General features: G+C 40.0%; 1 protein-coding gene across 2 annotated transcripts in view; it reads right to left on the bottom strand.

The window, feature by feature from the left end:
• Nucleotides 1-496: 496 nt before the first annotated feature.
• The window catches only part of MORC4 (MORC family CW-type zinc finger 4), a 51004-nt gene continuing 35833 nt past the window's right edge, over nt 497-15667 (bottom strand). Inside the window, exons 13-17 of one of the 2 annotated variants that reach the window (XM_081221571.1) lie at nt 15416-15467; nt 13862-14037; nt 2288-2981; nt 1699-1982; nt 497-1371 (exon numbers count right to left, since the gene is read on the bottom strand). In XM_081221571.1, coding sequence (XP_081077697.1) covers nt 1218-1371; nt 1699-1982; nt 2288-2981; nt 13862-14037; nt 15416-15467 — 1360 coding nt within the window. In that variant the 3' untranslated portion in view covers nt 497-1217. The remainder of the gene's footprint in view (nt 1372-1698; nt 1983-2287; nt 2982-13861; nt 14038-15415; nt 15468-15667) is intronic. The other variant, XM_081221572.1, reaches the window with a different exon arrangement.

The following is a 15667-nucleotide window of genomic DNA, read 5'->3' as shown; positions in this document are numbered from 1 at the left end:
TAAAATGCCTACTTTTAAAAGAGTGTAAGTTTTACTATTTCTGATAATGTGAGATCTACCCCTCATCAGCACTAGCCTGAAGAGTAGGTAGGAGGTGTATTCTGAGGGATATCAAATAGATCTCGCTGCTCTAAAATACCTCCCCTCACCACTACCTTAAATCCGACAGCTGTGCTGATACACATTTTAAAAATTTGAGCCTTGAAGATTTCTTTTTCAAGAATTCCTTATTAAAATGCAAATACCACAGGGGGGGTGGGTAGGTGGGTCATGATTTAACCTTAGTTCCCTTTACATTAACCCATCACTCCTACCAGACACATTTTTTACATTCCAGCTTTTTCCATGCTTTCTTTCATGTTATTCTTCCAGAGGTAATGCTAAATACAACATAAATTATAAATATAAAAATTACCTTATATTTTCACACAGTCTTTCATTTGATATCTAAATCCAAGCCTACTCATTTTTTTAAAAAACGATTTATTTTTCCAATGTAAGAAGAATAACAGGTTTATTATAGAAAATTTGGAAAGGCAGGAAGATAGGAAGAAGAAAAAAATATCAACCATAGTCCTACCATGTAAAGAACAACTGTTGTTAACTGTGTTGTTATGCCCATTCTTTAAACAAACTTTAGTTTAGCTCCCATTTCTGATGTGATGCCTTCCTTGACCTTCCTCCCCAGAACTTCTCTATCATGTTTGTACCACTCACTGTACAAGTCAGTTAACCTGGTGTGTGTCTTGTGTTTCCAGCTAGATCGTTAGATCCTTGAAGGCTGAAGCCATGAGTTATACTTCTTCACTTGAACCCAAACACCTGGTACACTGGACCCAATATTTGCTGACTGATTTAACCTAAATGAATACACATCATTTCAGAAAGGATATGAAATAGGCCAAGTATCTGAGTCATGAAAGTTAAAGCTTTCTGGTCACCTGGTTTGGTGACTACTGCTTTTCCATTCCTGGAACTCTTGAAAGCCTATTTAACTAGCCTCTTTCTCCACACCAAGACTGAATAAGAAGCAGACTGATTAAGAGCCAGGATTTACTCAAAGATTCTCCACGTAAGGCATAAGGGTGTGAGAGAGAGAGAGAGAGTGAGAGTGAGAGTGAGAGAGAGAGAGACAGAGAGGGAGAGAGAGAGAGAGAGGTGTTGAGAGGGAGGGAGGAAAGAAGAGGGTAGAGAAGGGGATATAGAGTATCTGGTGCTCAATCCAGTATGTGATTTGCCTCCAGCACCGTATACAGGATCCCATCCACTTGTTCTGAGTCAAACCCGATCTCACGAAGCTCCAAGTGAGGGAGGACAGAGGTAAGGAGATAGCTGACGTGGATACGCAGCCGCGTAAGCTTTGCCAAAGCCCTGTATGATGGAGTGAGGGACAGGAGAAGAGATGACATGAAGTCGTTAGCCAACAGAACAAAATGAAGCTCCTTCAAAACGGGCCTACATTTCTCAACAATTACGTTTCCATTAGCTAGAAAGAAAGAAGAAAGCACAATGCCACCAAGCACCGGGAGGTTGGCTGCAGCTCTCTAAGAAGCGATTGCTCAATCCTTGGTGGCCTAGGAATTAATTAAGGCTTCTTCCCTCATCTATGACCAATAATGGGGGCGGGGGGGCGGAGGGGCCCTAAGGGAGGCTTCCCATTAGCACTCACAAGCTGATTACTAAACCCTAGTAATTAACCTTTCTAGGTCATCTCCCTCTGGGGTCCGGTAGGAGACCTGAGCCTTCTGCAGCACTTCCAGGTGTGTCTCTGTCTCCTTCAGTTTCTCTTTTAGTTCCTGCTTTTCCTCTTTGGTTCTTTCCAGCTCAGCTTTCAGAATCTGGAACTCAGCTTGGCGATAGCCCATGTGTTTCTTGCTCCAGTACAAGCCTTCCGTCTCCTGGGTACTATAGGTCACCAATTCATGTTGGACTTTCTTGAATTCAGAATGCCAGTGATTCCTCTCCTGTTCCAGCTCCTCCACCTGCAGTCCAAGAAACAGAAATTCAATGACCCCACATACTAGTGAAAGATAAAGAGAGTGCCCCAAATTTTCCTGAATATATTCACCCTGTGATTTCTCTAAACATATTCTACTTATGGACCTTTTCAAACCCCAAATATAGGAGGGAAGCCCATTAGGGTTCACTCAATCTGAGATTTACCACAGGATCATTCAGTGGCTTATTCTGTTTAAAGGCCACAGAACATGAGATCATTGGAGTTCCATCTCTCTGCTTCCTTGGTTACAATGGCCTCTCATTCCTAGTGGTAACGTGTTACTCTAACCTTTTGCTGGAACATATTCCTTTCTGCCAAAACACGTTCCAACTTTTCCGTGGTTCTCTTCAGTTCCTCTAGCTCTCTTTGGTTCTTCATCTTTGGTGTATGACGACCTCCGCTCTCCTCAGAGCCTCTTCCTTTCTCCACAACAGCTGCAGCAGGAGTTGCAGCAGAAGCCACAGAAGAGTAAGGCACTGGGTTCCAGGATTCAACCACTTTCCTCCTCTCAGCAAGCTCCTCTCTGTTAAAAGGAATCAGCTGAATGGGAGCTCCTGAATCTCTAACACCTTTTGCAACACCGACAACAGCTACAAAAGGTCCCTTGCTTACTTCCTCCTTGTTTAGGTGTGTGCTGCCTCTGTTAGATTCTTCTGCCACCAATCTTGGCATCTGATCTTCTAATTCTTCAGGGAGCAGGGAGCCCTGGTGTTGGTCTTGGGCCCCTGCATACAGAACTGAGACTTCCCTACTCTGACTGGTATTCTTGACTGCTTCTGGGTATTCTGGGGAAAGGTATGGTGGTGTGCTTCTCTCAGAACTCGATTTATCATGGCTGTTCTCCCCTTCTGGGTAGGCAACTGGTGCCTCTACCCTCCTGTAAGGGCCAGGCATGGAATAATCTAGAGGAGGTGTTGTCATCTCATTCTGGAGCCTTCTTCGTTTCTCCACAGGTTCCTCACCTAGGATCCATTTGTACTTACTGCAAGAAGAGGAAATTAAATTTTAAGCTGTCACAATACAAGCTAAGTATATTCTTATCCTATGGAGCCCCTCTTCAAATTTCCCATATTAAAACTGACTCTAGCTGTTATTCACAGATCATTTCAGGTTAGGAATACATCTTTACCTCCAAACCCCAAACCCTTCACTTATGCAATTTGCTGAGACAGCAGTGTGTCTTACGAGAGAGAGTAAATAGAAAGGTACGAAGAGTCAGCATCTGGATATAACAGGACCAGGCTGACCTTGGTAAGATTTCTGAAAATAGGATTGAAGCTAGCCTGGCTTAGAAGCTTCCGAAAGGCAAGTAAAGGAAGAAAAACAAAAAAATACACATTCAAAATCCCCTAACACAAGAATGGAAAAAAAGGTCATAAAAAGCCTAGTGGAATAAGCAGAGGAGACTGAGCCAGCTCGTTAAAGTGTCACAAAGACCTTCCAGTATCAATGACTTATGCACATTTTTTATACTGCTATGGAACAACACACAATGCCTTTGCTAGCCAACTGGATTGTGGCTATTGCCCATTATCCATTTGTAAAAGTTAATTAAAACACAGGGCCCTAGTCAGAAACAAAGAAACTGAATTGGCCAATTCAAGTCATTCCCCACTTAGGGCAAAATAATTCCCCTTTGTCAGGGCAAACAGGCACTCCCTCAGTTCTTCAGGAAAGCCCAGGACAGTGACCTCAAATCACCTTCCATTTGTGGCTGCTATATTATACTAACGGTTGAAGGAATTAACAAGAAAACTGATGCCAACAAAATCAATACGCAAGTTTATATCATGCAGCACCACGGGACCCCCATTTTTATCCTTATAACTCTTGTGCTCTCTCTCCAGAAAACCAAGAAATTTCAAGGTGAAAATTAACTTTCAAGTTCTCAGTGAGAGGGCTTCCCAAGTGGCGCAGTGGTTGAGAATCCACCCGCCAATGCAGGGGACGCGGGTTCAAGCCCTGGTCCAGGAAGATCCCATGTGCTGCGGAGCAACTAAGCCCGTGCACCACAGCTACTGAGCCTGCGCTGTAGAGCCCGCGAGCCACAACTACTGAGCCCACGAGCCACAAGTACTGAAGCCCACTCACCTAGAGCCCGCGCTCCGCAACAAGAGAAGCCACCGCAACGAGAAGCCAGCGCACCACAGTGAAGAGTAGCCCCCGCTCGTCACGACTAGAGAAAGCCCGTGCACAGCAACGAAGACCCAACGCAGCCAAAAATAAATAAATTAATTAATTAAAAAATTTTTTTCCAATGAGAAAGAGCCAGGCACATTACTGGCCACCATATCTCAAGGCTGCTTGTATTTCTCTGCAATTTCTGAGAACGTCTGTTAAGACATCTCAAACCTTAGCTTCTTAGAATGCCCTGAATGTTCTTCAAAACTAGTGTTCACCCAGAAATAAAACTAGTCTGTCATCTTAATAGATCTTGTTGTGTCGGCCTTAGGGGGAAAGCAAAAGGACTTAGGGGCTATGTAAGAACGAATGTATCCATCTTTAAACATGCGTAGGGCCGCTCTAGGCAGTCCATTTAGCGGTGGTAATGAGGATGATAGTAAAACAAGCAGTTTGCAGGTATAAAAGAAGGGTACATGATACTACAAAAATGACATTTTATGAAAGGCAATTAAAGTCAAATTATCTGCCTTCTCTTCATTTTCCCACCCCTAAGGATTCTGTCTTTAATTATCCTCTCTTCTCTCCCTGCATTTTTCTTTTTATTTATTTAATTATTTAACTATTTAATTATTTAATCATTCATTCATTTGGCTGTGCCGGGTCTTCGTTGTGGCATGCGAACTCTTAGCTGAGGCATGCACGTGGGACCTAGTTCCCCGACCAGGGATCGAACCTGGGCCCCCTGCATTGGGAGCGTGGAGTCTTAACTGCTGGACCACCAGGGAAGTCCCCCTACATTTCTCTTCTTTGGTAATCTCATACAATCTTTTGGCTCTAACTTCTGGAAGATATCTTCCAAGTCATTTTCCCAGCCTTGATCTCCAGTACTGAATTTCAAACTGCCTGTTACACATTTCTTTCTGGAGGTCTCACTGGTATCTCACTCGGTATGTATAAGACTAACCTTTCACCTTCACCTTCAAACCTGCTCCCTCTCCCATGTTTCCTATTTGTGTTATGACACCATCAAACTCTCAGTAATTTTATATAGTTCTACCACTATCAATACCCAAGTTCAAGTTCTCATTACCTCTCTTGGACTCTTGCAATGGCCTCCTCCAGTCTCCCCTTGTCACACCTCCAGATCACCCACTGCCAAGTTAATCTTCCTAAGGCATTGCTCTGATTATGTTACCTCCCTATTTGCAATCTTTAGTTATTGTTCCCCACAACATAAAAGCTCAGATGTCTTAGCTTGGTATTCAAGCTTTTCCCTTCCAAAACACAGGAACCATTTACTGAGCACTTCACTCTGTGCCAGACAGCTTTTAATGTGTATGGTCTCACCCAATTCTCCCAATAACCCTGAGGGAGGCGGTATTTTTATCTTCATTTTAAAAAGAGGATGCTCAGGCCTAGAGAGATTAACTTTCCGAAGGTCATGCAGCTAGTGAGTGGCAGAGCTGGGATATAATTTGGCCCTAGCTTTATTTCTCACTACTTCCCTTCAAAGATACCAGCCAAACAGAATGCCCCACAAATTCTCAGGCTGCTTCTTTTGAAAGGAATACACTTCTCCTCCTCAACACTGCAGGTCTTAAGTCCAGTTCAAATGCCACTTCTGAATTCCTATGGCACTTTTTAACACTCTCTCTATAATATATATTACTTTCTACTGTGTGTGTGTGTGTGTGTGTGTGTGTGTGTGTGTGTGTGTGTGTGTGTTGCAGGTTTCCCACTAAAGTATAAACTCCTTAACAGAAGGTAGTTTAACTAACTTGCTACACGGAGATGAGGGAAAAAAATTTTGCAAATAAGAGGCAATCAAAAAAGGAACTATTATGTTAATGAGAGACAATGAGCGGATTTTACTTAATGGTTCTGTAAATACTCCAGGTTCTTCCCTCTAGGAATCAAATCTTATTCCAGACCTGTATTCACTGATTCAGTAGAGATTAACTTAGGGTTTACATAGCAGGAATTATTTTCCAACTACATACTTTCTTCTCATTTTCTTTTTTCTTTCAGTCATATTCCTCCATTGGCTGTCTGCAGAGAAGCCAGCTGATATTTTGATAGGGATATTTTGCACTGAGTACTCAATTTGGGGAGTACTGCCATCTTAACAACATTAAATCTGCTGATACACAAACATGAAATGTCTTTCCATTTGTTTAGGTCTTCTTTAATCTCATTTAACAATATTTTGTAGTTTTCAGTGTACAAGTCTAGCTTTAATTTGTTAAATTTGTTCCCAAAGATTCTATTTTTGAACCTACTATAAATAGAATTATTTTATTAATTGTTTTAATTTTTGTTGTTCCTTTCAAAGAGCCAACTTTTGGTTTCACTGATTTTCCCTATTGTTTTTTTCTATTCTCTATTTCATTTCCATTCTGATCTTTATTTCCTTCTTTCTCCTTGATTTGGGTTTAGCTTGCTCTCATTTTTGTAGTTTCTTAAGGCGCAAGTTTGTTACCAATTTGAGGTATTTCTTCAATTTTAATATAAGCATTTACAAATATAATTTTCCCTCTGAATACTTAATTAGCTTCAATCCATAAGTTTTTGTATATTTTATTTTCATCTTAAGATATTTTCTAATTTCCCTTGTGACTTCTTCTTTTACTCATTTGTTATTTTGGAGTGTTATTTAATTTCTACATATTTGTGAATTTCCCAAATTTCCTTCTGTTCTTGATTTCTAATTTAATTCCACTGTGGTTGGAGAACATCCTTTGTATGATGTCAATTCTTTTCAATTTGTTGAGGCTTGTTTTATGGTCTAACATATGGTCTATCCTGGAGAATATTCCATATGCACTTGAGAAGAATATGTATTATGCTGTTTGGGGGTGAAGTGTTCTGCACATATCTGTCAGGTCCAGTTGGTTTATAGCATTCTTCAACTGTTTTACTTCCTTGTTGATCTTCTACCCATTACTGAAAGTGAGATATATTTTTTTACATCTTTATTGGAGTATAATTGCTTTACAATGGTGTGTTAATTTCTGCTGTATAACAAAGTGAATCAGCTATACGTATACATATATCCCCATATCTCCTCCCTCTTGCGTCTCCTTCCCACCCTCCCTATCCCACCCCTCTAAGGTGGTCACAAAGCACCGAGCTGATCTCCCTGTGCTATGTGGTTGCTTCCCACTAGCTATCTATTTTACATCTGGTAGTGTATATATGTCAATGCTACTCTCACTTGGTCCCAGCTTCCCCTTCCCCTTTCCCCATGTCTTCAAGTCCATTCTCTACATCTGCGTCTTTATTCCTGTCCTACCCCTCAGTTCATCAGAACCTTTTTTTTTTAGATTCCATACATATGTGTTAGCATATGGTATTTGTTTTTCTCTTTCTGACTTACTTCACTCTGTATGACAGACTCTAGGTCCATCCACCTCACTACAAATAACTCAATTTTGTTTCTTTTTATGGCTGAGTAATATTCCATTGTATATATGTGCCGCATCTTCTTTATCCATTCATCTGTCGATGGACACTTAGGTTGCTTCCATGTCCTGGCTATTGTAAATAGTGCTGCAATGAACATTGTGGTACATGTCTCTTTTCGAATTATGGTGAAAGTGGGATATTAAAGTTTCCAACTATTATTGTTAAATTATCTGTTTCTCCCTTCAGTTCTGTCTGCTTTTGCTTCATGCATTTTGGGGGTTCTGTTGTTAGGTCCATATATGGGTATAATTTTTATATCTTCCTAATGGACTTTATCAATATGAAATGTCCCTCTTTATATCTAGTAACATATTCTGTTTAAAGTCTATCATTCTTTCTGATATTAGTATAGCCACTCTAGCTCTCTTATGGTTCTATTTATATGGTACGTCTTTTTTCATCTTTTTATTTTCAACCTATTTGTATCTCTGAATTAAAGTGTATAGATATTAAGTTTGTGTATGTTAAAAAAATCCAATTGGATAATCTCCGTCTTTTGATTGGATTGTTTAATCTGGTCACATTTCATGTTTTTACTGTTATGTCAGAATTGACGTCCACTATTTAGCTCTCTGTTTTCTGTATGTGTCATGCCTTCTTTGCTTCTTTCTTCCTCTACTTTTCCTCTTTTCATGTTATGTGGATATTTTCTAGTTTAACATTTATGAATCTAACAATACATTACTACAATTATTACTTTATGTGATGTTATGCCTTTTGAGGAAGCTAAGAGAAGAAAGTGGAGCAAGGACATATTTATAATATTTATAAATCAACCTTCTTTTTCCATTTTTAATTTTCTTCACTTCTTACTGTGGATCTAAGTTACCATCTGGTGTTATTTCCTTACTCTAATACAGCTTTGCTCCCACCCACCTCTTTTATGCTGTTATTGGCAAATATTTTACATCTATAGACAAGCCCAACAATAAAATTATATTCATATATAAAATTATATACAAATATATACACATTGTTTATGCAATTATTCTTTAAATCAGTTAAGAATAGAAGGAGGAAGAAATATGTCACTGTATTGTCTTTTACAATTAATTACAGTTACCACTGCCAGTACCCTGTTTTTTCATGCAAATTTGAATTACTATTTGGTGTCACTTGCTTTCAAGGTGAAGAACTCTTTTTAGTATTTCTTGTATGCAGCTTTGCTAGAAACACATTCCACCAGCTTTTGTTTACATAAGAATGTACTTATTTCACCTTCATTTTCTAAAAAGAGTTTTACTGGATTTATGATTCCCGGTTAAAAGTCTTTCTTTAAGTACTATGAATATGTCATCCCACTGCCTCCTGGTTTCCACTGTTTCTGATGAGAAGCCAGATGTTAATCTTACTGGGGTTCTGTTTTACATGATGAATATTTTCTCTTCCTGCTTTCAAGGTATTCTCTTTGACTTTGGCTTTCAATATTTTCACTGCATAGCTGTAAATCCCTTTGCATTTATCCTATTTTGAGTTACTTGAGCTTCTTGGATGTGTAAGTTAACGTTTTTCATCAAATTTGGAAAATTTTCAGCCATTATTTCTTTGAATATTTTTTATACCTCTTTTCCTCCCTCTCCTCTTCTTCTTGTACTCCTAATTTGCATATGTTGGTGCACTTAATGGTGTCCTACATTTTTCTGAGGCTGTTTTCATTTTTCTTCATTCTTTTTTCTCTCTATTCTTCAGACAGCATAATCTATAATTGCTGTATCTTCAAGTTTGCCGATTCTCCTGCCAACCCTAATGTGCTGCTGAGTCCCTTTAATGAAATATTCACATTAGTTATTGCACGTTTCACCTCAAGAATTTCCATTTGGTTCTTCCAAAAAATAAATTCTGTCCCTTTATTAATTTTCTGCACTTAATGAAACATGGTCTCCTTTAGTTCTCTGAACATATTTATAATGGCTGCTTTGAAATCTTTGTTTGCTAAATCCAACATCTGGGTCTCTTTAGGAGCAGTTTCTATTACCTGCTTTCCCCCTACCCCTATGTATAGGTCACACTTTCCTGTTTCTTTGCATGTCTCATAATTTTTTTGTTGACAATTGATATTTTAGATAATAACAGTATAGCAACTCCCACTTCCCTGAGTGGTTGTTGCCACTGTTTGCTGGGTTGTTTTTTCAGTGACTTGGCTGAAGTGACTCTATGAAATTTGTTTCCCCTGTAGTATGCTGAGTATTCTGCTCAGATTTATTCTTGATTTTTTATCTTTTACCTGGCAATCTAGGAGTTACCCTGAGTCAGCATAGACCAAAGGTTATAATTAAGCCCTCTTAGCCAGTTAGATTTTTACCCTTTACCACTGGATATATGTGTGGCTTGGAGGCTGCTATCACAGTTCAAGGAATTCATGTTTCTACCCCACATTCAGCCAGGTAGTAGTAGCTTGGATTTTCCCTCTCCAATCACCTCTGACCCCTGGGTCAGAGTAGCTTACTGTTCATCCAGTGGTTGATTAGAAGTTGTGCTTAAGTCCCTAGTATCAGTGAGGCTCCTGCTCTCTGTTGTTTGATCTGTGTGAGGCTTGGGGACTGCATTCAAGTCCACCTTGTGTCCTGAATGAGTGTGGTCTTGTGCTTATGCACAGCCTTCCTAACCGCCAGGGTTGACTATGATCCCAGGAGTGCTCTTCTTGGCTATCTTTTTGCTTGGTTCTCTCTGTTACCAAACTTATGATTATGCAGCCATTTTGCTTGTTGTAACTTGCATCAAGGAGCTATGAGTGCCCTCGTAATTGTTTGCCACTAAGATTTCCATTGTTTGTGACAATGCCCTTAGGAATGGAATTCTTCATGATCTGTTCCACACAAAGTCAGTTCTCCCTAAGCAGAACCCCTGTGCCACTGTGCAAGAGCCGATGGCAGGGACAGTGAGTGGTCAACTCTCTAAGAGGAAAACCTTTTCTTTACAAATGGGTGCTGGGATGGTTTTTGGCCTGCTCCTTCTGGCACGAAGCTCTGCCCTATAAGTAAGCTAGGGCTGGAGCAATAGGAGTCCAGGATTGTCAGCATGCTGTCCCTAGGTGAGTGCTTCCACCCTTTGAGTGGGGGTTGGGTGGGGGAAGAGAGACCCAGTCCTCTTGATTCTGCTTGGAATAGAGCTCCTGCAAGACAGACCTGGGGGATATGAGAAATGTCAGAGGCCTAACCCCCAAGGTGAAACCATAGCTCTAGACTAGGAGCTAGGAAGAGAGGGAGCCCCCAACTTCTTGACCACACCTACCTGGATTAGAGCTTCTTGAGTAGTTACATAGCTTGTAGGGGAATGAGAGCAGGCGAATGCCAAAGATTCTTGCTGTTCTTTCTGAGATTTAATAGATTTTCTTGAATGAATGTTTCTGTACTTGCTGTATGCCCCTAGGACAATTTCTAGGAACTAGGAATGATTGCTTTGTTTTGTTTAATAATTTTTTCCAGTTAAATGGGTACTTTTTGGTGAAAGAGTTCATCACACTACTCATTTTGCCATTCTGGAAGTCTTTCTCAAAGATCATATTTTAAAATGTTAATACTGGCTCTTGAATCAATCTTATTCATTTGCAAAACTGTTTTTCTATTTCTACCTCATGTTTGTTGTGTCAAATATTCCTTTAACTATATTAGAATGTCTTCCTCCTTTCCTTCCACCATTACGATGTAATTTGGATTTTTTTTTTTGGTTATCCTTGTAAAACATGAAATAATTAGCCTTTGACATGTAGCTTACTCAAAGGTTCTCTAAATATCTAAATAAATTACAGCCACTCATTCTCACCTTTGTCTGTATGCTTATGGTTACTTTAGACCTTAGTTTATACCACTCATATGAAACCTAGCATGTACCAGGGATGCTTACATATATAACTCTGAGTACCATAAGCTCCTTCATCTTTGATTCCATCACTGCCTTAGAACACTGCTTTCATATAGTAAGCACTCAAAGGTATGTATAATGAATGAACAGAAAGGGGACTATTTCCTTTAACAGATATAAGCTGTCTTCCCCTCAAAGGTTATGCTTGCTTACATACTAGCTAAACTTACTCTTTATTGTAGGTCTTCCCCTCCCCTTGCTAGATTCGTGAGACTCACAGAGCTGTTTCCAATGACACCTCTGGAACACCTTCTAGGTCTTATAACCTACTCCACTAGAAATTTTTAAAACATGCTTGGATAATGTAGGCTTTATTTTATCTAGAGTTAAAGAGCTGTACTACATGACCCAAGGACCCTTATCAGCTTCAGGTTTTGATAACGAAGGAGACTTTTGCAACCCCTGACTAAACTTATTATTCCCTTAACATGGTTTTAACAGAAAACCTTGTATATTTTATTAAACTCTTGGGCACCTTAATTTTCCTCTATAAAATTTGAATCCCCCTATATGTGTAGCTTGAAATGACATATCACTTACTGACCTTACATAAAACATATGACATTAGCAGCATCGATTATCACATATCTCTTGAAAGAACACTATTCTCGAATTAAAATTACACGTAAATAGTCAAAGTACTTTGCCTGTCCTCCAGAGCCAAAACCCAACTCTGGATACAGCAGTTCTATAAAGACTCATATAGAAATCCTAATTAAGACTGATGAAGTATGCCACCCAATGGATGTACTGCCATACTGCACTCATAAAATACACACATACATAGGTTAGCATTTGTTATCTCCTCCAGGTTAGCAAAATTCACTAGACAGTACCAAAAGAAACACTGAAGAGAAAGGAAAAGTGGTCACAGCAGGGAAAGGACAGCCTTCAAGAGCAATGACACCCTGATACTCCAGTGGCAATTCTGATACATGACCATCTCAAGGAGATCGAGGTAGAGAGGTAACAATGTGCTTCGAAAAAACACAGCACTTTACTGTACACCCCTCCCAACCGAAAAGGGGAGTTGGAAAACTGTGGATGGAAACAGTAGAATTAGACTCAAATCCCTGAGACTGAGTAGGCTATATTTCTTACTCTCTTGCTGTATAGATTATTTCTTACTCTCTTGCTGCATAGTTCTATCTCAGGAATAGCTCCTTCAATATGACTCGATTCAACCACTAGTTACTGAGTACCTACTCTCTTCCAAGGCACTATTCTTGATGCTTTCATACAGATTCTCACTTAATTCCTTTAGAGTTCTCCTAGTTTTTCTCCTAACAGTTTACTTCTTCTTGAGACTTTTTGTTCATGCTCGGGGTGACATGGGGTTCCTTCAGTAGCTACAGGGCTTAATTGTGGAAGAATCACTGAACAGGGGACTTGCACACATAAAGAGATGTTTGTCTCGGTATAAGAAGCTGAAAAGACCCACCTAAGAAGCAAGAAAGAAGGAAAGGAATCAGTAACATTGGCAGGGGCGGGGGCAGGAATCATTTTTACCCTATTATATATTCCACTGCTTTTTTCCTACAGTATGTTAGGAAAATATCCAAACTGAAAAGGGTTAATGAAAACTTCACAACCAACTATTTAACAGTCATATTATTGAGGACTATATAAGGTTCTACTGTTAGAGAACAACTCTGTACCTTTCCTATGGCTTGGCCCTGCCCAAAGTGAGAAGCACAGTGGCGAGGAGAAAGCAAGTCATAAATAGCAGTCCTGAGTTCCAGTCTCATGGCAGCATAGGGGCAGTCATACCTTTTAGTGCTTCAAATATTCCTGATGTTTAAGAAAATTTCTGTTGTAAAGACTAACAAAATAATATTGATAAGGTGCTAGAAGATGAACAAGTAAATCCCAAGACTAAACTTATACTAAAAATTTACCCTAGGAAACAATGAACTAGAAGGCTTACCTAATGGCACAAACTTCTAATACTTATTTTTATATGTGGCTAACATGTGCTAGGCCTACAGGGCTGCACAGGATTTCAATATTCCTAAACTTAAGGAAAGAAACAATGCTTATCTATGTAATGTTACCTTACATTTGTATGGTACATTACGCTTTTCAAAGGGTTTTCATGTCCATTATTTCACTTACACAATTCCCAACATAATGTGAATACATAATCCATAAAAGAGCATTTGTCAGATGATGATCACATCAAAAAAGTAAAAAAAAGAAAAAGATCGACAGACTTGACATGACAGTTATAATGCTGAAAAATGGGGGATACATGCAACATACAATTCTATCAACCCAAAATGGTGTTTCTCCTTCTGAACTCCATGCCAGGCCTTAGGAAAAACATAAACATTATAACCATACCAATTTATTTTACCGGAAAACAAACCCTGAGGCTTATTACTGAAGAGAATCTATGTTTTTTTTACCCACCTGGAAAACTGAAAAACACTGGAATCCAGAGGCTTAAGTTGAAGAGAAGGTGCTCTGCTTTCTTCTCCAACAGATGAAAGCCGGCTAGGGCTATCAATTCCCTCATATTCAATCGTCTTATTATTCAAGTCATCCATATCTTGAATAGAAGGGATCTTGAGTGGATTAGTGAATACCTAGCAAAGAAAGAAACAACTCATAAAAAATCCCAATTTCAAACTAACTACCAAAGGATGAGTCAATCCTTCTGATGCTAGGAAAGAACACTTGGCCAAATAAAAACGAACTGTTTCCTACACAAAACAAACAGCGCGCAGTAATGTACACTAGAACACTGACCCCAGGCACGTTCAGTTATAACCTTATCAACTGGACACGAACAGACCTCCCCAACTCACTTATTGGCTCCTAGAGTCATCCCACCCGCAACACAAACCCAGGCCCCCTAGTCACTGTCTAATTCTCTCTTGTGACCCAGTTTAAGGCTGGGTTTTCACTCCTCTGAGCTCTGTGATGAGGGAAGGGATGGAGGGAGTAAGCACTGCAGCAAGGGCCTGTGCTGGTCTTGGAGAAATGCATGCGAGAGACTTATATTCGTATTGCACACACACAGAGACATGCATCTGGGATCTTGTGGGAGGGCCAGCTTATGAAGATAGTATGAATGATGAAGGTGAAGGAGTATAAAGGGGAGGTAAACTGAATGAGGACAGGGCGGTCCAGGAAATCTCGCAATCTCTAGATCAGACTATTAAGCCAAGACATGAGGGTATGCAACCTGTTTATTAATACACCTGGGTCTTGGAAGGATATCAGAGGAAGAATTAGTATTTAATTGCCTCTATCCTCACCAGTCTGACCTACCCTGACTGAGTGGGTGGAAGGTGAATCTAACATGCTACTAGCAGATATCTCTGGGAAAAAGGGTCAAGAGGAAAATCATGCAGAAAGGCAAGGTTGGGTGGGGAAGATATATGGGTGCTATGGTGGCTGTCAGGAAAGGAGTGTCCCTGAAAGGACGGCCAACCTTATTGCACCCTTCAGCGTCCGGAGCTGGGCAACCATGTCCGAGAGACAGTGCTCCTGAAAATTCAAAACAGCAGAGTCTTTATAAAGCCAGCCAGCCTGAAAGCAGGGATAGGGAGGGGCACAAAGAACCACCCCTTCTTCCCAAGAGGAAGGAGAAAGGAGTCACCCCTGAATCCTGGAAGAAAGGAGACTGAGGAAAACCAGACACTCAACAGGAGCAGCCTGTATGAGGATGGAGCATAGCCCTGAATATTCTGTGACACCGAATGTGACATTCACACTGTCCAGAATCAGTACTGAATCCAAATCTGGGCAATAAATGATTTGGCTTTTCTATTTTTGGTGATCTGAACATCAGTAACAGTAGATCAAAGCAAAATCAAAAGATCCAGTGAAAAAAAAGACCACCAGAACAACTGGTTTGTTATTTCTATGCAGCTTTCAAGAGTGCTGCTTCCTTCAACCTGTGTCCTCTGTTGGGGAAAATTTTGTGTAAGAAAAGCAAGAGGGTGGACTGTCTCTCACCTGGTGGCTCTCACTTTCCACTGGTACCTTCTTCTTCTCAACAGTTTGATCTCTAGGAGAAGATAAAAGGGCTATTTAGTCCACTCATGAAATTTCTCAGTCTGAAATGGATTACCAATTATAGACTTAGGTTATAATGTTCCTTCTAAACTAGAAATAGTGTGAGCCTTGTTGAGTAACTAAGTGTTCCTTCCTGAACTCTGCTACTGAAGAGAGATTTCAAATGCCCTATCAAAAGGTGGGGGGAAGAGG

The sequence above is a fragment of the Mesoplodon bidens genome (genome assembly GCF_964165515.1).
Source record: "Mesoplodon bidens genome assembly, chromosome: X".
In the NCBI taxonomy this organism is placed as follows: Eukaryota; Metazoa; Chordata; class Mammalia; order Artiodactyla; family Ziphiidae; genus Mesoplodon; species Mesoplodon bidens.
Note: the sequence above shows the minus strand (reverse complement) of the source record. Positions and strands in the feature narration are given on the sequence as shown.